A 24,382-nucleotide genomic window follows, 5' to 3' on the forward strand; every position below is an offset into this window, starting at 1 on the left:
TCAGTTAAGTGTGTAAAGGGGTGTGTGCGTGCTCTTCGTTCTGTAGCATCAATGAGTGCCATGCAAAGAACAGAGTTGAAGATGGCTCTGATATCTGAACAGCTGGGACTAAGCTGGGCAGGTAAGTCTATATGTATGACAATGTGTGTGTGCTTGTCAGCCAGTGTGGTGTTTAAATCATTACCTTCTGTATCTCCCTCCATAGCAGACAGTTTAAGCTGCCTCTCTCCTTCCCCGCCTGTGCAGAACTGGCTCGTGAGCTGCAGTTCAGTGTGGACGACATCAATAAGATCCGCGTGGAGAATCCCAACTCCCTGCTGGAGCAGAGCTCAGCACTCCTGAACCTTTGGGCCTCACGGGAAGGCAAGAGGGCCAAAAGTGAGTGTCTGCGACCTCCCTCTCTCTTCTCGCCCTCAAATCTTCTGTCCTTTTTACATTGTTGAATATGTTCCCTTGTCCCCAGCCCACTATTATTATCATTCACATGTATTTTTGTATTTGAGAAACCCTCTGCTTACTCTTACAGCTTTCTCTCCATCTCCCTTTGTACCTTTTATATCTCTGCCATCTCTCTGTCCCTCTTCCTTGGCCTTTGTTCTCTCTCTCTGCAGTGGAGAGTCTGTATGCAGCTCTGAGGAGCATTGACAGGACTGACATTGTCAACATGCTGGAGGGCCAGGGGCAGCAGCCCAGGCCAGGGAACCGCGAGGGGGGAGGACGTAGACACGGTGACCACCTGCTCTCCCCCAGCATGACCAATGGTGAGGACAGACCCATCTCCCTGCTCCCTTTCCCCTTTCTCACCTGAAACCCCAAGTACCCTTGTAACCCCCCACAGCCACCAACACCACCAAACCCAGGCAACCCCCTCTCCCAGCTGTCAGCTGCTCCAGGTCCTCATGCAGCCCCTACCCTCCCCTCACACCCCACCTCACCCCATCCCCAGTCCCAAACTCAACTTTGGATGTCCTGTGTGAGGTTTGGTTTGGTTAACAATTTTCTGTCTCACTAATTATTATGATGAAGGATGTAGAGTGCCATTGAGGACAATTTCACCAGAGTGCGTTAGCATGAATAAACTCAGAGGTGCATCTAATAGCTCTCCCTGGAAGTGGGTGACACATATTTTTACTGCAGCCTTTGTGAAGGAAGGCTGAATTTTGTCATACTACGCGAATAAATGTCTGCCACTAGTAATTTATCAGCAGATATAAAGTAGATAAAATTTATCTTACAGCTGTGACTGCAGAGACTGGACTGCAGTCTGTCTGTGAAGAAATGTTATGTGGGAAAATGTATTCGTCTGACCAAAAAATTAGTTTATTAAGTTTAATTTAATTTTATTTTAGCTCATTTTAAAAAATGCTGCTGTGCTATGCTCAACGGTCTCCTGTTCATACTACCTTTTATGGTTTAGGACATTGTTGTCGTTATTGTTGTATGGCATTTTCATAGGACAATATCAGAACCTTGTGTGACTTATTATATGTTTAAGCTATCGTGCAAGTTTTACCTGGTTTTCAATTCTTTTTATCAGACCATTTTTATTATGATTATTTTTACCTTTTTCCAAAATCAGACTACAAGTTGGGTCCAGAACAATCCATACAAATTCAAGAATGATGCTGAATAATATGGGTGGTATTCACCCAATCATCTAGGTGGGGTGTATTTTATCATGTGCCAAAATAAAACAGTAAGTAAAAAAGGAAGCCTGGGAGGCACATAGTGATTGAGCTTATTTTGTAATGTAAATCGGCTTGATGTACAAGTAAGTCAGGTCAGGTCCCTGGTCAGGACACCAGTCTATCCCTGGGAACTAATTCCCCATCCATCTCTTTTACTGCTGAATGCCAGGCAGAGAGATATTGCCTTTGGCATGATCCAGCTGGAGACTGAGTTCAGGGTCAGGAAGGAACTCTACCCATAAGGCCACAGAATTGGTTGGATTCCAACATAGTTATATACATACAGGGCAGGTCCACCCCAAATCCTCTTGCTTCTACTCACATTCTGGTTTCAACTATCAATGCAATTTTATATATCTACTTCAGGGTACTGTTCTGTGTAGTATAGTGAAGGAGCAACAAAACATGGCACATCACACACAATTCATGCCTTTGTATATTTATTGTGGAGTCAGGAAGAGTGAGGAAGAGACAGTGAGTCTGTTCTGTCGAAATGCATGAGAATCTCCCTTGGCATCTACCCTTGTGTTCTTGCAGCAAAAAAATTTTTGTTGACAATACCGATATATGACCTATACAGGTAGAGGACCTGTTGGGAAAACTACCAGCGCGCTCACAAGACTGCATTTATTATTATTACTATTTTTAAAACAGCAAAAAGGATGATGACTGGTGTATTTAAATCTAAGAGCTTAGGATGAACAAGGTCAGTTGTGGTCACAATGGTTGTCGATACCCAGTGAACTCTAACAAGCATTGCACTCTGGTAGTGCTTTTTGGACCTGCCCTAAGCAGCTTTATTGGCCTAACTTTTTCAGTCTTGCTAGGAATCAAGACCCAGGCATTAGAGGTCTCTTGTTTTATACATGTTCTTACAGCATTACAGTCATTCAACAAAATCAATATTCTGGATGTGTATATAATACATAAATTTTCCTATTGTAACATTGCGGCTGCTGTAAGTTTTATTCAGTCTTAAAAGTCTCTAAGTAATTTATGTCTAATTGATGCTTAATAAGTAGGTGCTTTTGTGTTCTGCCTCTGCATCCACACCAAAAGTAATATTTTCCATATTGGTCAATTTTGTCAGTCAACAATATATAACAAATGCCCAGCGAAGTTCAGCACAGATAAAGACCCCTTGTATGCTATTACACTGAAATATGATTTGTAAGAAAAGGAATTGTATACTGTACACACGGAGATGCTTTAAAGGTCATGCCGGAGGTTTCTCTGCATGTGTATGTATGAGGTGGGGTGAGTCCGTAATGGAGGGTCATGTCAGCGCTCTGTTTGTCCCTGCAGGGACTGCCTGTACTTGTTCCTGTGACTCTGTCCCCTCTCTCTTTGTGTTTCTCCGGACATGTCATCTGCAGCCCGGCCGCCCTACTCTTCCTCCTCTCACTTCTCCTCTCCGACCTCTGACCTCATGTTGACCTCATGTTGACCTCCTCTGGCCTGTCTCTTTTGTCATCTTTATTTTCCAACCAGTCGTGCATTTTTTGAGAAATCCACCTTTTTTGATCGCTCTGTTCTGTACCCTACCCCACACTCTGTGCTCAGTGCCACCTCGGGGGGGGACCTGCCCCCAGTCTCTTTCTCTTTCTGTCCTCCCCCCTCTTCTAAATGTACCTTTGCTATCTTCTCCTCCTTGCCTGCCTTCCTGTCTGTGTGCATGTGCTTGCAGCCTACCCCTGTCCTGCACTCCTTGCTTGAAACCAAGGAAATGGAGGGTGGGGTGGGTGTCTTGTGAGACTTGAAGTGGAGAATAGTGATTGCATTGCTGTCAATGGACTAACAGACCTGTCTGTGCATGGCATGCTTTGTAATTATTTCTTCTTTTTCTGTGTCTCTTTTTATTGTTTTCTTCTTAACAAGAAAAAAAGGTGTTTTGTTGAGTTTACAAACCTTTTTTGTATTTTGTTGTAATTGCTTTATTCGTCTGGAGATATTGTGATGCGCTCTTCTGCAGTGCTGTTGATCATGGTTCTGTGTCCGTGTCCGTCACATGGCTCTGTGATGTCAACAACTGGGGACAGTTTCCTCTCATCTCTGTCTCCCTGGTTCCCTGCATCTGTGAACAGTGCTGTGTGTCTCCATGTCTCTGTGAGAAATTCTCTCTGTGACTTTACCTGTGTGTCTGTGTCTTTGTGTGCGTGCTTCTTGTGTGTGTCAGTTGCTCTGTGTGCACCTGTGCGCATCTCAGCGTGCCTCTGTGGGAGCCTTTGGCAGTCTGTGTGTGTTTCTGTGTGTCACTGTTCCCAGAGGGGCCTTGCTGCTGTGATTGTGTCCCTCGCTTCTTCACAGTCTTCCTACCTCATCACTTCACCTCCTCTGGGTTTGATTGGGTCTCTTCTCCCCCTCAGCCTCACGCCTCCTCCTCATCACACCAGTCAACACACACATTTAGACAGATGGATGGATAATTTTGCAGACAACGCAGGAAGACTTATTACTAATACAGGCAGACTGACTATGTAAATATGCAGTTCATGTCAGCCCAGTAGACCACACGCCAGTCAGGAAGACACACAGTTAACCAGATAGACAGGCAGTCAGTCAGTGTTGGAGATGGAGCAGTTACACTGCAGACAAGCAGCTGCTCAGATGGCATGCCTTCAGCTTTATACCTTTGCGGAAAAGACCAAAGCACAGATCATACTGATAAGACATGAAAAAGAGATACAGGGTTTGATTTTGTTCGTGTTGCTGGTGTGTACCAGTCAGAAGAGGACAGTATGTATTACACTTGATAATGTCTTCATAAAACTGTTTTTAGTGTCCACTATAGTGTCTGTACTATGATTATAGATATATGGATAGATAGACTGATAGATAGGTAGACAGATTCACATCATAATTCACACCATCTTCCATTTGTGATTATAATTTATTTAATCAACAGTGTTATATTATTGTGACCATCATCACAGCTCAGTGTAAAAAAAGTAAAGAATAACAAAAACAAAAGAAAAAGCAAAAGCCCTGAATTTCATCTTTTTACCAAACAGCCTACACTGTGTCCTCAGTAGAAACCACAGTGAAGGCAGATGAGGCCCGTCAGTGAAATGTATGATCACATTCAAGGAGTCTTAACCAGGGCTGAAGGAGAAATGTTTCCTGCTATACATACTTATCCCATCTGACGTACACACATACCTACACCTTACCGTGTAAAAGAAAAACCCCACTGCCTCTGCCTTGTTACTTTGCCCTTCTCACAGGACACTTTTAGAGGAGTTGTCACCTCTGGTGGGGGCTGTATGAGGGGAAGGGTCATGGGGTCTTGCGGTCCAGCTGCTGTCAATAATACCTGCTGCATATTCAGCACTTCCTGTGGCCAGCACTGAGTCAAGTTACTGGTGTCACTTCACACACACGCACACACACACACACACACACACAGCTGCCCCTCCGTCCTCTTCCCTGTGTCTTTCCGTCTGTCCCCTTCCTGCCTCCCCTCTCTGTCACACTCTGCTTTGGTTTTGAAATAACCTCTTTGTCTGTTTTTGGCCTTCCCGTATTCTTTCTTGTCTCTATTTGTAGGACATTTTTTATTTCATATAGCTTTTTTGTCTCATAGTTAACCTGCACTATTCAGACTCTATCTTATGATAAGTTTGTCTGTCTTATTTCCTTCCATGATGTTCTGTCTGTCAATCAGTGGAATATCAGTTATCACAGCAGAGCAGTTTTCACAGGAAGAATATGTGAATGATATTTACTTGACGTCATGACAAAATAGTTATTCTGTCCAGTGTGGAACTATCCACACTCCACATCCACATACATCCACTCAGATGCTCACTGGCATAGGTGTTTTAAACTTTGACACAATGGTTCACATGCTCTGTTACACCTGCTGAAAACAAACTCATCCTATGGGGGAATTGACAGCACTAGGAGAGACCTAATAGTGGGGGTTGGGTCATGCAGAAATGGCCTTATAATTCTCAACAGGCTTCACAGGTCATGCCTTTAACATAGCTCCAGTTGTTTGCCCATCTTTAACCATTCTCTCACCTGCTAGAGATGAGTGGTGCTGTTGCAATCTGCTCTGGGTCTCCATGCCCAATTAGCCAATCCTTCTTTTACTTTCGATGTTATTTTACAGCAATATACAAATGTGAACATATTACTATTACTTTTAGGGTCATTTGTTTGCTTTGCATTTTTATCATTCAATACATCTATTTTAGAGAGGAAATAAGTATATCAGTATATTTATAAGGGTGAATGAATTTGCAGTTAAAGATCAGACAGATCTGTGTTGAATGTTCAATGAATATGAAATAGAATGGTCCACTCAAGTTCCAAAGTTGTGGTTTGGGAGGCTCTGCTTGCTGAAAGCATAGTAAATGTTGATTTTATGAGGTGTAAGTATACGTGTCTGTGTGTTACTGCATAGACAGTGTGTGTGTGTGTGAGTGTGTGTGTGAGTATGTAGTGCACTGTGTTGGTGTATGTATAATGCAGAGACTTCAAACATGTATTTATCTGGCAAATCTACACACCGCTTGTGTGTGTGTGTGTGTGTGTGTGTGTGTGTGTGTGTGTGTGTGTTTGTGTATGTCTATGTGACTGTGTGTGTGTGTGTGTGCATGCTTGTGTGTGTATTTGTGGCTGTTTGCATGCCTGTTTGCCAGCCTGAGGATATCAGTGTGTGTTTGTGAGGTATGCCTTGCCTGCCAAAAATCCTGCCCTTGGATGGTTGAGTGTGTGTGTGTATGACAGAGGGAGTCCTGCCTTGCGCGTGTGTGCCTCAGCCCGGGTTGGCAGTGGAGCCCCAGCAGCAGTGGCAGTAACGTCTGTCCCTCTCCCTGCAGGTGGCAGCCAGCGGAGCAGCACCAGCCGCCGCCGGGATCATGCTCCCTATGTCCTTTTCAGTGTCTTGCTGTGTATCTGCTGCTGCTGCTGCTGCTCCTACTGCTGGTGCTGGCTGATTTGGCTTGCGAAACCTACCCAAAAACACCCAGCCTCATATCCCCCTCCCCCTTTCCCTGCACCGCCTCCCCAGTTTCCCCCTGCTAGCTCCCACGACTACTCGTCCTGCCACTTGGGCCCCCCCTCTTCCTCCCTCTTCCCCTGCCTGTGGCTCTCCCCCTCCCCGGGCAGGGGCACGTCCCCCCTGGGGCCCCTGTGCCTGTGGGTGGCAGAGCGGGGCCGCGGCGGGGGCGAGGGGGGCCCGTGTCAGTGTGCCTCTCTCTGTGTCGCTCCAGGTTACGGGCTGGTGCAGGAAGAGCTGCTCTCCCCCACCTCTATGCAGTACATTCTGCCCTCTCCGCTGGGCGCCGAGCCCTACTGGCAGGATGTGTCCAGCATGGAGTGCGCACCCATCGCCACCACCGAGGAAGACACGCTCATGGAGATGTCGGAGGTGCAGGTGTGGCCCTCGGGGGCCAGCCCATCTCTGGTGGCCGTGGAGGACTCCTCGCTGGAGTGCAGCAACGCCGATGACTCTGAGGCGTTGGGGCTGCCGTACGGGAGCCTGGGCCGGCCGAGCAGCGGCGCCAGCGGGGCCAGCGGAGGGGGCGGGCTGAGCGGCTCCATGGAGCTGGTGGAGGACGACACGGAGATGGGGGGTGACTCCGAGAACAGCGGCACCACCACGGCAAGCGGCGCCAATCCCGGGGTCAACATCAACGGGCTGGACGGAGGTCAGAGGTCGGAGGGCAGGAGGCTGGAGTCGGTGGCGGGTGGCAGCATGACGACCAGAACTGGAGGAGGCGGAGGAGTAGAAGGCGAAGGAGTAGGCGGGCCGGGCTTAGAGGATGGGCTTTCTCTAATTGCAGGGCAGCAGCGGGTGTACGCCCGGCTGAGCGAGTCGCCCGGACTGAGCCGTGTGGCAGAGCGCAACGGAGACAGGTGAGATTACCCAGGTGTACCTCACGCCACACAGACTCCGGCCAGTAGGTTCCTTGAGGTCTTTACCGTCACTACAGACCTGACTTGTTGAAGGGACAGTTTGTTGTATTTTGTCAGATCTGGTCTCACTTTTCTGAGAATAATCAGCTGCTGTTATCAAATGTTTTCTTCATCCATGTTTCTTGAATGATGATACTTCCGAGATAAAAGAATTTGCATTAAAATGTCAGAATTGCCTTTTCAGAAAAAAATGGAGGGCTTTTGTGTGGAGTGACCAGAAGTTATAATAGTGCCTAGACAGACAGATGACAATGACATCTGTCAGCCATCCCCAGGCAACTAGTGGCTCCCCTGCTTCCTCTTCCATCGTCCCTCTGACCCTGCCTTCTCTCTCCCTCCCAGGTCGGGTAGCAGCTCCTTCCTGTCCTACCTGCAGGAGCAGTCCGGCCAGGTCTGGCACTGCAGCCCGGATTCCACCCAGAGCTGGACGGGCTCGCAGCCCAAGCCGCGGCAGTGTGTGGAGTCAGTGATGTCATCTATTCGGAGCGGGGTGGGCGGAGACACCAGCCAGTCTCGCGTGTCCCAGGAGTCCCTGCTGCAGCCGGTGCGGGACACGGGGCACTCAGAGATCCTGCGCGGGCACTTCCGGGGCACGCAGCCCTTCGAGAAGGGGCTGGGCTTCCCCCACCGCACTCCCGAGCTGAGAGGATGGGAGGATGCGCGTCTAAGGGGCCAGGTTAGTGTCCAGAACAGCCCCTGCAAACTTCCTCACAACCCAAATGTCATATTATATCCTCTCCTCTCTTCTCACAGAGGGCTAGGAAACCCTGGCTCAGCAGAACCTGTTTCTGCAAGTGAACAGAATCTAATTTTGATTCATTAGTTGGATAATAATTAGAAATGAGTTTATTTAAGTACAAACTTATGGACAGACTGAGCAATGACTGAGACGTAAGAAACATGCAAAAAGGCTAGCAGGGGGAGACTTACAGAGACTGCATATCGTGTGACCACCTGGAACTATTTAGAGCAACACGTATATAGCAGTGAAGCTTTTGTTAAATCCTGACCTCTGGTTTTTTTTTATATGACAATCTGCTTGATTTAGAGTAGTTGAGGCAGGGCTGGTGTTTGGGATCTGTATCTGTAGGGTTTTACTACAGTAAAGTGAATGTGATTCTTGTGTATATCCGTACAGTGAAGTGAAAGCACACCCACAGACCCGCACTTCCTAATGGCAACATGTTCACACCCTGCTGCACACACCAGCAAAGCCCAAGAAGGGCACAAACGCGGCCAGCCAACCCAAATATAGCACCCTCCCACACAGCCCCTCCTCACCCTGTCCTCCTATCAGTCTGCTACTCCGGCTCATTAGCACAGCTATACAGCAGTACAGGGCCTGAAATCCATCTGTCTTTCTCATATGCTCCCAGCCAAACACAGGAGGCTGGAAATTTTACACTTTTTCTTCATGTTGGGACTTTTTGCGGTTCTTCACAGCTGTTACTAAATGGTAAATAATGATATCAGATATGTTCAGCAAAGTCCAGAAAAGGTCAAACCTGACTTATGCCTTACAAAATAACATGCATCTGTTTTAATTTCTATTTTTTACCTTTTTTCATCTTAAATTCATTTTAAAAATACTGAGCATTACCTTTTGTGATGCACACTGCCCAGCACGCTGTAACAATTCTTTTATGTTCACCATATAAATACAACCAAGTGATCAGAAAATTGATCCATTGACTGTCTGGTTAATTGATTGATCAATTGGTGGATTGATTGATTGATTGATTGGTTGATTGATTGATTGGTTGGTTGATTGATTGATTGATAAAACAATTAATCAAACAATTAATTGAATCGAGAGATAATTTTTTAAATCTGTCTGCATTATTTAGCAGATCCCCACAAGAGCCCATAGTCCTAGGTGTGGTGTGTGTGATTTACACTTGGAGAAGTAGTTCTATTCCAAAATGTATCAGCAGTTGTTTAACACCATGTTTGAGAGGACTGTTCTTTGACAGTTTAAAAAGGCTGTTCTTTGGCCATTTAAGACAGCTGTTCTTTTACCTCAAACAGGAGGGCAGCCTGAGTGAAAAGACAGGATGGTCCATTTAAGTGCATTCACTGTCACTCATTGGCTCTCATCCAGGGATAAAGTCAACATCTGGCAAATCACAATGTCCAAATATGTGATTGAATAACAGAACAGAGGCAATCATTTCTTGTCTGATATCTTCAGTGAGCATGAACAGATGTATAATCTCTCAATGACTGTTCACGTTGAGTGAGTTGTGAGTGTAGCAGGATCAGATTACAATGCAGAAAATGACAGGCATACAGGCCCTTCTCCCCATGTGTGAAAATAGGTTTGATCTTTTACTAGGACTATGAGAACCTGCCAGGGTCTCATCAAAACACACCTCATGTGCTCTTTTGTTGGGGTCTCTCCAGGGCTGCAGTAACCTTTGTGTCCGTGAGAGGTGGTTATATTGGGACAATAAAGAGTAAGGTCAAAGACTAACAAAAACACACAGGACACTGTTTGGTAGAACTAACTTTGTGTAGCATTTGGCGTTGCACGTCTCTGCAGCACACCAGGGCCAGTAGAGTTCAGCTGGCCTTGCTGGACTACAGGTTGCACCTGTCAGTGTTAGAGTGTTCGTATTTCTGTTGTCTGAGTTGAGGCCGAGTTATACCAATACATTAAGGATAAATAGACATCCAGTGTTAGTGCAACATGACAGATGAGAAGATTTTGCAACATACACTTACATTTTCCTGTAGGTTCATAAGCTCCATCCAAGCATATTTGTCCATCCTATCTGCCTTACATTAATGAATAAAATGAGTAGATTTGTCGACATCTACAGAAGCCTTCCTTGTAACCTTAAATGGTGATTGGGGGTAGATATTCAGTGCGTTGATTACTTAAGAGATAAATATGTGAGTATGTGGAATGTTAGTGAATGGCTGAATGCCAGTGGAGGTGTGGGGCTGCCAGGGTGTTCTCACTCCCAGCTGAAATGCAGAATGGCCCGAGATGGAGCCATGAAGGTATTTAAAGCCTGGGGATCACATGTGCTGGGGGGGTGCGGGAGTGAGGGGCGGGGGGTGAAAGGGTTGTTTTTGGAAGCAGGGACAGGGAAGGGGAGAGAGAGCGAGAGAGAGAGAGAGAGAGAGATAGAGAGAGGGGGAATAGAAGCTCCAAAGTTACAGGAGCCCGGATTTGATGGCACGGACCAGCCGCTGCTCCAACACAGTGGACAGTGGGAGAGAGTGAGCGTGGGAGAGAGGGAAGAGCAGAGTGCTTACTCTGCTGGAGAAAGTGCAGGAGTGGGAGAGCTAAGGAAACAGAGAGGAGCGGCGGAAGTCCTGTGCCACTCCCATTCCCCCCCACCCAGAGGAGGCACCGGTGGGAGTCGCTAGGGGTGGGAGTGTCTGCGAGTGCACGCGCGACTGTGTGCGTGCATGCGTGCCAGCAAGCGGGCGCTTCTGTGGTTCCCCCCACTTCCCTGTCACCGGCCGTAGCTCGGAGGCATGTGGGCCCTGGTGACAGAGCTGTTCTTCAGCCTGGTGCTGCTGGCTTTCCTGGTCATCAGCTGCCAGAACGTGCTCCATATCGCGAGTGGCTCCGTCCGCTCCGTCCTCACTTACGTCCACGAGCAGCTGGACCACGAGCTGGGTGAGGGAGAGGGCACCGCGGACGAAGAGGAGAACATCACCACCCGCGTGGTCCGCCGCAGGGTCATCCTGAAGGTACCAGTGGGACGGGAGGGAGAAGGGAAGAGAGAGGGGGAGAGAGAGAAGGAGGTGGATGGAGAGCAAATAAAGGAAGTGACAGATAAAGAAAGACAGGGAGTGGGTACAGAGAAGACTAGAGGGAGGTAGAGAGAGGAAGAGAGGAGCATCAGAGCAGAAATGAACTGTGGAAGTGACAGAAAGAGAGGAGTAAGAGGGAGGGGGAGGGCTGATCTTATGTGCTCATCCCCCAAAATGTCTTTGCATCATGCTAATGAAGCCTGTTTGAATACTTTAACCCTTTGAATCCTGAGAAAGGGAAATAGATACTAAGATACTGTTGTCAGGTAGATATAGACAACTGCAGTGAGACTGGGGGACAGAGAAAGGACGGTGCCGAGCTGAAAGCTCTGAGGACCTTCAGGGGTCAGATTGCATGAAGGGACAAGTCCCAAAATTGTTGGGACAATGGTCATGGGCGAGACTCCCAGATGGACACCCTTTCAAGACCTCCAAGCTTAATACAGTAGTGTCAGGGGGCACAGGTGGGGAGGTCACACTGGGTCACCACAGGATTGTCCAAGGTTGCAGGCAAACAGTGTGTACCTGAAAATATGTACCACAGAGGCGCGCACACACACTCACACGCAGCCCGCACAGCGAGATACAGAACGTAACAGCTGAAGATTGTCTCTTTGTACTGTAAATATAGTTCATTCCAAAGTCCTGTGTCCTTCAAGAAATGGCAACAAAAATAACCCCTTGTGTTCCTGCGCAATATCATAGGGAATCCAAGTTCCTGCACAATATCAAAAGGAATCCAAGGATCACTGTATGTTTTCAGGAGCCTAGTAAGCTCTTAGTTCGCAGTTAGTTTTAGTGTGTTGTTGTGGGATCCTGAAATGAGTTCATCAGGTAATCTGCATTCTGCTTTTTATAATGTTCTATAATAGCTGATTTTGGGAATTGTGCTCTAAGGCCTATTCTTGCCTTGCCTCAGTGTTGAACAGCTCCCAGAATGAATTTGGGTGGTCTGAAGTATGGCACCCCAGCTGTAATGGGCTGCTCAAGGATTGACTTATTGGGCCTGACAGGGAGCATGAAGCCCCAGCTGTACAGGGGGGACTGGTGTCATTATGCTCCTAGTAAAGTCCTAATAACCCCCTCCCCCAGTTCCCCCAGCCCCCTCTCTCCACCCTCACATTCTCCACACCTCTAATGACAGGTGGGGCGGGGGAGAGTCTGACTCTGCTGGGATTTGTGGGATTGTCTGGGATTTTCTCACACATCCTTAATACTGTTGTTATTGATACCATTTAGACTTGTTCTTATAAATAGAACAGCAGTGACTTCACAGTTATTAAAATAGTAGTTCTCGTTTACTTTTATCCTGTCAGTGAGAACCATGGCCAAAGCTTCATTAGTGTTTCTCTGCCCCCCTGTCACCCTCTATCTCTCTATGCCTTTCTCTCCATTTGTCTCTCTGTCCCTCTCCTTATTTTCTCCCCCATCACTGCATTTCTTTATGTGTGTGTCTTTCTTGCTTTGTTCCTGTCTCTCCTCTCCCCGCTATCCCCCTGTTTTTCCCTCTGTGCGTCTCTCTCTCGCTCTTGTGCTCTCTTTGTCTTGTTGTGCTATACGTGCTCTGAATCAATGCCAACTGAGTAATTGATGAGGGGGAGATGGGGCTCTCCTGGGAGCTATTTTAAAGTGGTCTGGATTCCAAACCCACCATGCTGACTCCGGCATCTTCTTCTGCTGTCACCCCGACCCTCCTCGCTCCCTGTCTTTGTCAGCATTACTCTGCTACACAGCGCTCTCACCACATGTTTCATGGTTCACCACAAAGACACATTTATGTTTATTTCTTTGGAATACACCCTTATCCAGATCAACTAGCAATGTAGCAAAGTGCATATTATGTAGTCATATGAACAACAGTACATATAGTTATGTAATGTACATCCTTGCTGTGATTGGTTTAACTGCTAACGTACTTCTAGTGTTGTTCTGTAACAGTTCACAGTTGTGTTTGTTGTTGTTTTGTTGTTCAAAAGGGACAAAAACTAAACCTAAACTGATTTATACATATTATATACATTGTATGTTTAGTATGTGTAATGTTTGCATATATGTGGTAAATTATAAATATGTAATTAATATAATTTTCATTAGGTAATTTCAAATGTGTTTGTGTGATATATATGTGGATAATGGCATGCACTTACAACATTTAATGCATGTATTAAGAAATAGGTATATTTCAAATGTTTAATAAGTAACTATAGCATACAGTTCTGTATTGGAAATTGTTTTCTATTTTTATGCACTATGCTGCATTACAAAGGTTATTGCAGTGGAGTTCTATCTTATCTTTTATCTAATTTAATCTTATGTTGCGTTTTAGCGCAATATGCTTAACTATTCAGCAATGCATTCTGTTGTGCAGTGTTGTCTACGTTTTGCTGCGGGGGCGTGTGCTGTATTATTTAATGCTGTATTATGTTGTGTAATGATGTCTAATGCTGTGATGCAGGGGGATGAGCTGGAGGATATTCCGGGAGATCATGTGAGCGAGGAGCAGTTCACCGATGAGCACGGCAACATTGTCACAAAGAAGGTGAGCTCTCCTTGGGGGTTATTCATGGCACATAAGCATCCTCTTACATTTATCACAAAACTTAGAAGTGCAACACATAGTGACATGCTGGTTTAACATCAGGTATCTATTTTCAGCCTTGTTGATCTTTATTTAGTTTTTAAGCACTGTTTGGGTATATCAGTGTATTTGAAGTGTAGTGCCGCTCTGACATATCTTCAGTGTATCTTGACACACGCTGAAGTACAGTTTCAAATCGTCATCATGCAGCTCATTATGACTATGGGAACTGTGAAGGAGATCTGTGATAACAATGATCCACAATAATACTAATGGTCATCAGAATCATCACCACCACCACCAGCATCATCATCATCATCATCATCACCTCCGTCATCATTTAACAATTAACTTTAATTATACAACGCGGAACACATTTTCTGTAGTGCTGCCAAATACAGTCCCTGCATTTCAAGCATGGCAGAGGCCAAGCTCCAGGGGGCACACCATGCTTGGATTTTCCACCCATCACCCCCTTCTCCCCTCCCTCCCCCCTCCCTTTGTAGAGGAAATCTGCCCTCCTGGGTTGAATGGAGCAGTGCAGGTGAGCACAGCGGTGTATTCAGCTGAGTTATCCCACCTATGCCCCTGCCAAACCCTGTCACTGGCAATTCTACCCTCACACCTTCCCTGGTTGTGTGCCTCTTTTAATGGTGTGGGTTCCTTTGTGTAAGCCCACTCAACAACATGTCCAAACACAAACACAGACAAAGGCAGTTCACTTAGCTGTGCTCTGTGTGTTAAGGACGTGGGTTCCTGAGTGGTAGATGCAGTATTAGATAGCATACTCTGGATGATGATTCTTTTAAATCAGGTATTGCCATCCCAAACATGATTTTGGTTTTCAATCCATTTCTTAAAATGTCCCTCTTTTTAAGTCAAATTACTATTTCCTGTCAATTTTATTTTATATTATAATTTAATATGATAATAAATATAGCCGCCTGTACTCTCTCACACACACACACTCACATGCACACATATGCACAGATTCGCAAACACATACACACACACACACACACACACACGTATTCACATACACACACAAACACAAATACACACACACGCTCACGCACAAGGTGTTGACAGCATAGGGCTGACCCTCTCTGCAGAGTGTTGTGACCCCGCCCCTCTCTCTCCCTCTGTGGGGCAGATCGTGCGAAAGGTGGTGCGGAGGGGAAAGGGCTCAGGCGAGGAGGGGGGTCAGGAGGTGAGCGTGGAGGGCTCACTGCAAGAGGCTGACGAGCTGGAGGCCGAGGCGGAGCAGTTCATGAACTACGCCATTCTGGGCCGGGAGACCAGCAAGGTGGGCTAGACACAGCCGACGGCTGGGCCGTACTGACCAGGGCTGAGCAGAGCTATGCAGGACTGCACTGGACCAAAATGCACTGCCCCATACTGACATGGACTGGGATGTACTAATCTTGGCTGGGCAGGGGTTTGCCGTACTGACTCGGGCCATACTGACAATGACAAAACTGTGTTATGAAGGATTGAAGCAAGTGGGGTGGCGTAGGCTGAACTGGGTAGACTTTGAAAATTGGTCTGAAGTGGCTTTTCAAATTTGGAATAGGCTGAGCTTGGTAAATGTAACCATACAGAGATTAGGTATGTTAGGCTTGAGTGGGCTGAGATAAGTGATGACTTTGCTGTGTGAAGCAACACAGGCCCAAGCAGCCTTTGGTCTGGTGCTATACCAAGCGGGACTGAAGTGTTTAGGAGTAGTGGAGTGGTCTGTGGTGGATTGGGTTATTTTATGGGTACTGGTGTGTAAAATGATGCTTTAATCAGTGCGGATCGTGTGTAAAATAAGGTCTGTTGGTACTTGGTGTGTAATACTGTGTGAAACTCATCTCAGTGGGTAGTAGCTTGTAAAATGGGGTCTGCTTTTGGGTTTATGCATGTGGAATATATAGCTTCATGTCTGTAAGTCTTACTCAGAGACTTTTGGTGGGTGAAAGAGGGTCTTACTCCAGTGGGTGTTTGGGTGCACAGTAAAATAATCAGAACAATTCAGTGTGTGAAGTAGGGCCGTGTGAACATTAGCATGTGAAAAAGGTCTGAATTAGTATTACAGTGTGAAATAGGACTTTACTCTGCGAGTGCTGGTGTGTGAAAGAGGAAATATTGTGTAATACTATATGAAAATGGACCTCACTCAATGGGTATTACTGTGTGAAACCAGGTCTTGCTCAGTTGATACTGGGCCTTGCGTGGCATGGTGCTAAATCTGGAGTGCTGTGTGGGGATAGGCTGTGCATGGTAAATCCAGATGGCACAAAGTCTGTCTGCACAGAGGCAGTCCATAGCACCACATACAAGAAGTGAGTGAGTGTCCCGGCCTCCCCTGCAGTTCCCTGTGTCACATTATCTCCTATACTCTTCTTACCTGTACTCTGTGTTCATCTTCACTGTGACCTGCTTGCACGGAAGAAATAAATGTCCACAGTCCATACAATATGACATCATGCATCATCATTTCAGCATGTCTTTCAAATGAGAGATATGTGCTTCAAAATGCATTCCACCGAGGGCATGTTTAATGAATCATTTCTTATTGATGCAGTATAACACTCCTGTTTGGTTAGATGCAGTAACGTGCGTTTTTTATGTCTGGAGTTGGTTCTTATGTGTGAGGTGTTGACGTTCCGTTTTACCTCTGTCCTAACTATACTGTCGTAACTGTTTTATTTGTGTGACCATCTAGCCGTGTACTTACAAGTCTGTTTCCCCTTATGTGACTGACCATCTCTGTTCTGTGCTACTAAATCAGCAGTGTATCAGCATTCTGTATCTACCTCCGTGTCTCTGACACCTCTCCCCTTTTTCTTTCCTGTCTGTCCATCCCCCACCTCTTGCTCTCTTTCCTGGTTTGACTGTCCCTTGCCTCCCCCCACTCGCTCCCTTTCTGCTCTCTGCTCTTCTTTCCACTCTACTTCCTTCCCTCACTCCACACTTCCTCTATCCCTCTCTCCCAATGTTGTTCTTCTCTTCTCTCAACCCCCATCCCATCTTCACCCATTCCATAATCTGCTCCCTACACCCCTACCCTTCTCCTCTGTTTCTCCCTCTGTTTCTTTCTCCCTCTGCCTCATCCCTTCCCTTTCTCACTCTGCCCCCCCTTCCTGAATTTCCTCCCCCCTCCTTTGCATCCCTCTCCATCCTCTTCTTTCCTTCTCCTCATTCTCTGTCCCTCTCGTCCCCCCCCCCCTCACTGTAGCCGGATATTGTGGATGTGAAGAAGGGTGCTCAGATAGTGAAACGCGCCAGTCTGCGGAGAGTAAAGCAGTGAGACAGACTGACTCGTCCCTGCAGGTATGGGACAGACTGACTGACTCAATGGCAGACTCACTGACAAACTGACTGTCTGACCAACAACTATCCAAGAGGTTTTTTTTTTTTACCTGCTAGTACCTCTTTCCATTTTATCATAACACTGCAGATAACGTATCTCCTTTGGGAGTCCTGTATATGTACGTACATCAGTGTGTAGGGCACAGGAAAGCATGGGGTATTTTAGTGAGTGTCAGTTTGTACAACAAACTGTTGTGGGTACCAGCACATAAAGGAGAGTCTGACTCAATGGTTATAACTGTGTGGAACAGGATCGTCCATAGTGGGTATAAGTGTGTAAAACAGGGTCTACCTTGGTAGGTAATAGTGCGTAACAGGAGTGTTAGTAAGAAGACCTCTGTAAAAACGGGTGAAACTGAATGGGTGTCACTATGAGCATACCTTCAAGTATCTGCATGTAAACTGGGGTCCATCCATGTGGGCATCAGTATCTTGGCATAAGAACCCAAGACCTGACTCTGTCTAGGTGTCATGTTTAAGCTGGATAAGTCTATTTTGGTAGGCAGCACTCAGTACGATCAGAACACTTAGGGAGTATCAAGGTGGTCAGAGTGTAACAGCTCTCATGCATCACTGGACTTGCAAAGGGGATCCAAACGAGTGCATTCAAGTGGATAACATGTCACCAAATATTGAATTTCAAAGGTCAGTGCTGGAAAGCCATTTGTCCTTTGAAATGTGGAAAGTCTGGAGCAGCTGTGCGTATATATGTGTCTCTGCTGCTGTGTGTCCGCGTCTGGGTGGGTTCTTTTCCCTGGGTATGAATGCACCCAGGAGAGAGAGAAGTGCCCAGCATTCCAGCTCCAATGGTCTCAACTCCTTACATTACTGACATGAATGACAACAGACCACTCCCATAGTCAATAATGTTTTTCTATTCAATATCCTTGGCAAGATGTTTCAAATGTTACCAAAGTAACACTATTGGAAAAAAATATACCATTTTAAAACAATGCCATTAAATCAGTGATAAAAGGCACTTATTTGAGTGGTCTGATTGAATAACATGTCTGAGTTTTTCAGCATGGCTGTCCTAACCTGCACATGGACTGAAAGTCTTGGTGAAACAACAGGTGATAGTGAAAGCAGACACTAAGTGAAAGCAGGGCTAACTTTGTGCTCCATACATGAAGAGTTGTGTCAGAGAAATGTCGCCTCCTGCTGGATGAACACCACACTGAGATGGGGGATTTGCTGGCTGCAGTGGCCAAGGGCATCTGTAAGACAAGCCACGTCAGCGCACAGACATATCAGGCTGCGTCTATATATATTCTCCCCTACAGTGTCTGACTCGGTCTCCCCTTCTCCCTCCCCCCTCCTCACCCACACAAGCCTACTGTGCCTACTGTACACTGTCACCCGTTCTCTCTCTGCATCTCTTTGCAATTTGACTCACAGATCTGCAGTTTGGAGAGCTCATGTCATCTCTGAAACAACTGACCTGATTGCTCTGTGTGCATGAGTGTACTCGTGGCATGTGCATATGGTCAACCCTGATCGGACCCGGGGCTCCGACCTGATCAGGTTCAGATCCGCTCATGGAAGGGATCTGAAGTAGCCTGTCAATACCTCATCAGAGATTGAGCAGGTGTGTACCTTACTCCCTACACTTTCTTTTCTCTCCCTCTCTCAGGATCTGACATCCACCCCGAAACCATCCTTCATAGAAACATGACAGATAGCAGGTGACGAGACGTGGAAGAGGACAGAGGAGAGGAGGGAAGGAAGGAAGAATTCAGTGTTACCAAACAGGAGGAAGACGAACAACCACAACGAAAATGGCAACTCGATGGTGATGACGATGACGATGATGAGTAGCAACACAGGAAGAGAAAAACCAGGATGAGGATTTACTCATAGTTTTCTTACCTTTTTTTTAAACAAAACAAAAAAAAACAAAACATAGGCTAGAAGCATGATTTCATATAAAACAAAAATGAACCTAAAAAAGCAACAAAAACGTGCTTCCTGTTATCTGTATCAGCATGACTGACTGCTGGCGCATGACCTGTCCTTATCTAAAGACTGAAGGGGTATGGGAGAGGGATAGATGGGGGGGAGGGCGGGGCCAACCCAGGGAAAGGGGTGGAGTGGGGGGTGGGGCGGGGAGAATCAAAGGCCCTCCTCATAAGGAAGGGGTGTATATTAGAAGGAAAGGGAAAAATATAGATCTATGGATTATGACAAAGCAACAGCCTTTTCCCCCACCCTCTACCCCTCCCCCAAAAGATCCTTCTGACACAGAACACCTCTGGTAATTTTCAACCCATTAATGCAGAGTATTGTTGCTCTGGCTCAGTTTCTCCCTCAATATCGTTATTGTACATAATATATGCACTAAATGCTACGTGAATGTCTGTGTGTGTGCGTGTTTATGTTACAAAACTACCCTTATGCGATGATGCTGCTGGCTTGGTACTTGCTCTTTCCTGATTTTCTTGTTTGGTTAAATATATACATATATATCTTGAGATTGCTTTGTGTGGGTATGAGGAAAAAACACTTGTGTCGTCCTGCCTGTGTGTTTGTATGTCAGTTTTGTGTGTGAGGGTGTTTGTTTTTGTTATGTTTTTTTTTTGTTTTTTTTTCACCGCCAGCCCCCTCTTTCTCTCCTTTGGGTCATTATTGGGTTTCCAAAGCGTCTCACAGTTCTTTGTGTTTCGGGAGAGATTGCAAAGCCCTTTACTCTCCCCCTTGCCTTTGGTGCCTGTGTGTTCTCAGTGTATGTTGTCAGCAGAGGGAAGTCCAGTCCAGTTCAGTCGAGCAGACTCAAGGCCGGTCTCCTCACTCCCTACCCCCCGCTCTGCTGCTTTCAACTGCACAGTCCTCATCCTCGTCCTCCTCGCTCCCAGATGCAAAGATGCTGTCCCTTGCCTCCAGCTGCACAAATGAAGCCCCACTCACCCACATCTCCTGCCTCCACCAAATATCCCTGTGTTCCAGGGCTGCGCATGGCTCACACAGCTTCTCTTCCAGATATCATTCAGCTGCAGCGCGTAGTGAAGCTCACACCGTTGCCCTGTCCATTGAGGAAGACCCATTGTCCCAATCGTTCAATATCCTGTTGGTGTAGCACTGAGGACTGCCATAGGAGGGAGTGTTAGATTCCTACTGCTAACTCCATAGTTTCCAGACAAATCCCAGTCCTCAGAAGCACCGTCACACACACACACCCCTCTGCATTTTTCACAATAGAAACTAATCAGATGGAGACATGCATGGCTTTCGCAGCCGCTATGTATCACAGAGTTAGCACAGGGTAGCAGACATAGAGCAGAGGGGTGTGAGGCGAGCCAGGGTGTTTTTTGTTTTTATTTCTGCAACTCTCTTTCTTATTTCCACTCAGGGGTGCAGCAAAGACAGACAGCCAACCAGCACTGTGATAACAGACTGTAATACTGACCCCATAACTGTGAACCTAAACCACTCCACTCCCCTGACTTCCCCATCCTCACATCCCAGCCCATAAGCACTCCACCTGACTCTGTCTTTCCGGCTATGTGAGTGAATTCATACTATCCTTCCCGATCTCACCTCCTCCCTCAGTGTCTCCTCTGATTGTTTGAGAAAAGTGAGTCAATTCTCTCCTGTTTAAGCCAGAGCAATAATCTAATGTGGGAGGAGGAGTAGGAGGAGGGGTGGTATTTGTATATTAGTGTGTATTTATGTGTAGGACAGGTGAGAGGGGTCAGAGAATCCCTAAACTGCCACACACACTCTGAGCTTCCAGTCCTGGCCAAAGTCAGACCTTTTCAAACAGATCCTTTGATATGAGGACCTTTTTATTTTTGTAGCCTGTAAGGCAAGAGGGACACAATAGTGGACATTCTTATTCCACAGGGCAAAGAGCACAGCCCCAGAGACCCTTCACATACTTAGTTCATCAGTAATCATCCAGTGGCCTAAGTCACTTCTCTTAATCTGATGTACTGAAGATGAAGGCTATGGCAGTTGCTTTCAATGAAATAGAATTAAATAGAGGTTTCCATTTGGTCTCTGTACTCCACTTCCATGTGCATTTTTCCCTGTAGGCTTGTGAGGCCCTTCCCAATGTCCAGTGTATAGTTAACAGGGTTTCCTTACAGTCTTCCACAGCCCCAGGGGTCTCACTTCTTGTAGGTGGAGAAGTAGAGAACTCCAAGATCAGCAGTTCAAAATGCCAGAGAGACTTTTTAATGAAAAGTCTATTGTTTTCATTCTGTATGTTCTCACCACAACAAAGGAATGTAGAGCACTTTTGAGTAGCAATTTTAAATATTGTTTTTTAAGCCTTAACACATATATTTGTGAAACACGTTTCAGAATGAGGACTATCCACTTGCTACCTCTGTGTGAGCAGGAATGTCTCCCTGTGTGCTGTTGGTCAGAGTGCAGATGGTTGTTGTGTGTGCAAGTATCTGTCTGTCTGTCTGTCTGTCTGTCTGTCTATGTGTGGCAGGGTGTGTTGGACAGTGTCCCTTGGTGGCAGCCTGGAGTAGTGCACCTGGAGCAGAGGACAGAGAAGTGCCAGACTGTCACAGGTGGGGGCACATGGGGCTTGTGTTAATAGCAGATGTACTGTACCCTTCTGTCCCAAAGATTAACCTAAAACCACATGCTAAAGTTATAGTTTTGAAACAGTTGTATATTATTAATTTTCAAATATGTTACATGTACAGTTGCATTTTACAGCACTAATCTGGTGCCAGATTAGATATGCTTAGAATGAAATGAATAGATTTCAAAACACCTGCAGTTAAACCATCTGAAAAACATGAGCACATTTATATGATCTTTTTGATATTTATTATTAGGTCCAACAGAACTCTTATGGTGAATATCAATTCATGGATCAGTAGGACATGACAGGTGCCCTACCTGTGTCTGCCTGTGAAGGGTTTGTGTATTAAAGGGGTCTAGTTTTAGAGTTTGTGTTTCTTTAGGGGCTCTGGGGCTGTGTTGGTTCACCTGCAGCACATAAGGCTCCTTCATACATATGATCATGCATACTTCATCAGGCTACATACGTAGATATTATTTTTGGTAATTAATCCGCTCAGGTTTTAGTCCATTTGAGGTTTTGACAGACATCATGTTCAGCAGAGAGGGAGGCCCACCCCACTTGCAATACATGCACTGAGAATATGGGAGGATGTCAAAATGCAGGCAAACTATATGTATTGTGCAAGGAAAAAATGGCAATTGATTGATTGCTGTGTTGTAGCTCTTCAGTGGATGGGTTGTAAAGTGTTTTTGTTTGAAATACAAGTACCTGTCATTTGCTCCTTAACATTTTAGTGGGTATTTTATTTAATCAATTTGCAAAGTGTGAAGGGACACAGTTAATTTTCTTACCTCTGTGGTACGAGGTACTGTGCAACTAGGGAGGGAGGAAAGGACATGGGGACACGGGAGGGTTGTGGGGACTGACCGTATGAGGCTTCCTGGTGCCTCAGTGCCAGTTGTGGGTGTATGGGCTCTACCTCAGAACTCCCCTGAACCACCAAGGCACTCAGCACGTCTCACACAGTGACGGTCCTTGTGAAAGACTCCATGCAAGAAGGGCGGGGGGAGGGGCAGTTGAGGGCTCCAGATTTTTTATATTAAAGTAAAAACACACAATGAAAGAAATTTGAAATAATATAAACAAGTTCATGCAAAAATATTAATTGCAAAAACTAGAGATCACTTATACTCCTTTAGAATGGATTGATGACATTATTAACGCAATAGCATATTACTCAGTACTAAGGAATGCAACTGCGCACATGCACAGAAAAAAATGTTTTTAATATAAATATATATAAATATATAAAATATATATTTAATTAGAATGCTATGCACCGTTACTTGCTATCTGGGACTAGAGTTATGTTATGGATGTACTTTTAGCATCTTAGCTACCAAGAGATTATTGAGTTATGGGAAATGCCTGAAACCTGGAAAATATGGAGGCTTTGTAGGTATTTTAACTTGTTTTTTTTTCTTTTGTATTGTTATGGAGAGAGAAAAAGGAAAATATATACAAGCCTTTTATTCAGATTCAATCTGATATGAAGATATGTGTAGATAACTTACCCTGTACACCAGCTCAAATCATTTACAGAAATTAATAAATAAATAAAATGAAATGTTTTGAGGTGTCTGAAGTTTTATTTTCAAATTGTTAATGTCAGCTTATGTGGCTGAATGTGTGTGTGTGTGTGTGTGTGTGTGTGTGTGTGTGTGTGTGTGTGTGTGTGTGTGTGTGTGTGTGTGTGTGTGTGTGTGTGTGCATGAGTATAAGCTTGTCTGTGCTGTTAAGTCAGACAACAGAGCTGCAGTAAGTACCTTACAGTGTTGAGGTTTGCTCATGGATTCATTAAGTCAAATAGCACAACAGTACATACAGACTTTCAAGTTAAATTAAAATTAACAGCACAATGTAGGACATTCATAAAGCAATATCTCCCTGATTTACATATATAACATACATGTTAAGTATTTTATGCCAATTAGAAAGCACAGCCAAAAGCCAAATTATGAAATCAATGTGAATGGCATTAATGCAGAAATGGCATTGTAAAAGACACTCAACTATACATATTAGAATGATGTAGAATTTACAGTTTGTCCTCCTCTGAACATTAATGGAGCCTAGTCTACACTTCTCAACACATGCTGAAACAGTTTAGACATGTTTTACACGAAAACATCTCAACATTTCTTCATGTTTACAATGAGATATAGCGACATATTGGGTATTTCATATCATGATTCCTAAAGAGCCTGTTGATCTTTCTTGATTCGCTTTGTCTAGTTCACATCAGAGTGTATTATTCTGCACATATAAATGGTTATATCTGCAAACAGACAAAATTGTTTCGTCACTTATATAATATTGACTCATCTCTCCTATAATTTAAACTGACAATTGCAGCAGAAAATGAACGGCTCCTGTTGTATAAATGAAGATGAAGAGATACATATTCTTGTACATGAAGAAAATATATTTTATAAGAGCTATTACGTCATCATGCACTACAGTATTTTAAATGTATCCATGAATTGATGTGAACAGTTTACTTTTGTATAACCTAGAGACTTT

At 45.3% G+C, this 24,382-nt stretch overlaps 1 protein-coding gene across 8 annotated transcripts in view; it reads left to right on the plus strand.

Annotated features, from left to right (window-relative positions):
- LOC118776256 (ankyrin-1-like) overlaps nt 1-19,356 on the plus strand; it is a 117,293-nt gene extending 97,937 nt beyond the window's left edge. For 5 of the 8 annotated variants that reach the window (XM_036526439.1, XM_036526441.1, XM_036526440.1 and 2 more), the window contains 9 exons: nt 47-121; nt 247-378; nt 612-761; nt 6,908-7,553; nt 7,956-8,289; nt 13,840-13,923; nt 15,116-15,268; nt 17,183-17,277; nt 18,950-19,356. In XM_036526439.1, coding sequence (XP_036382332.1) covers nt 47-121; nt 247-378; nt 612-761; nt 6,908-7,553; nt 7,956-8,289; nt 13,840-13,923; nt 15,116-15,268; nt 17,183-17,254 — 1,646 coding nt within the window. In that variant the 3' untranslated portion in view covers nt 17,255-17,277; nt 18,950-19,356. Of the gene's footprint in view, nt 1-46; nt 122-246; nt 379-611; nt 762-6,907; nt 7,554-7,955; nt 8,290-10,720; nt 11,322-13,839; nt 13,924-15,115; nt 15,269-17,182; nt 17,278-18,949 lie in introns of those variants that run through there. The other 3 variants (XM_036526442.1, XM_036526444.1, XM_036526446.1) reach the window with 3 other exon arrangements.
- The last annotated feature ends 5,026 nt before the right edge of the window (nt 19,357-24,382 follow it).

The sequence above is a fragment of the Megalops cyprinoides genome, chromosome 4, assembly GCF_013368585.1.
Source record: "Megalops cyprinoides isolate fMegCyp1 chromosome 4, fMegCyp1.pri, whole genome shotgun sequence".
NCBI classification, from domain to species: Eukaryota; Metazoa; Chordata; class Actinopteri; order Elopiformes; family Megalopidae; genus Megalops; species Megalops cyprinoides.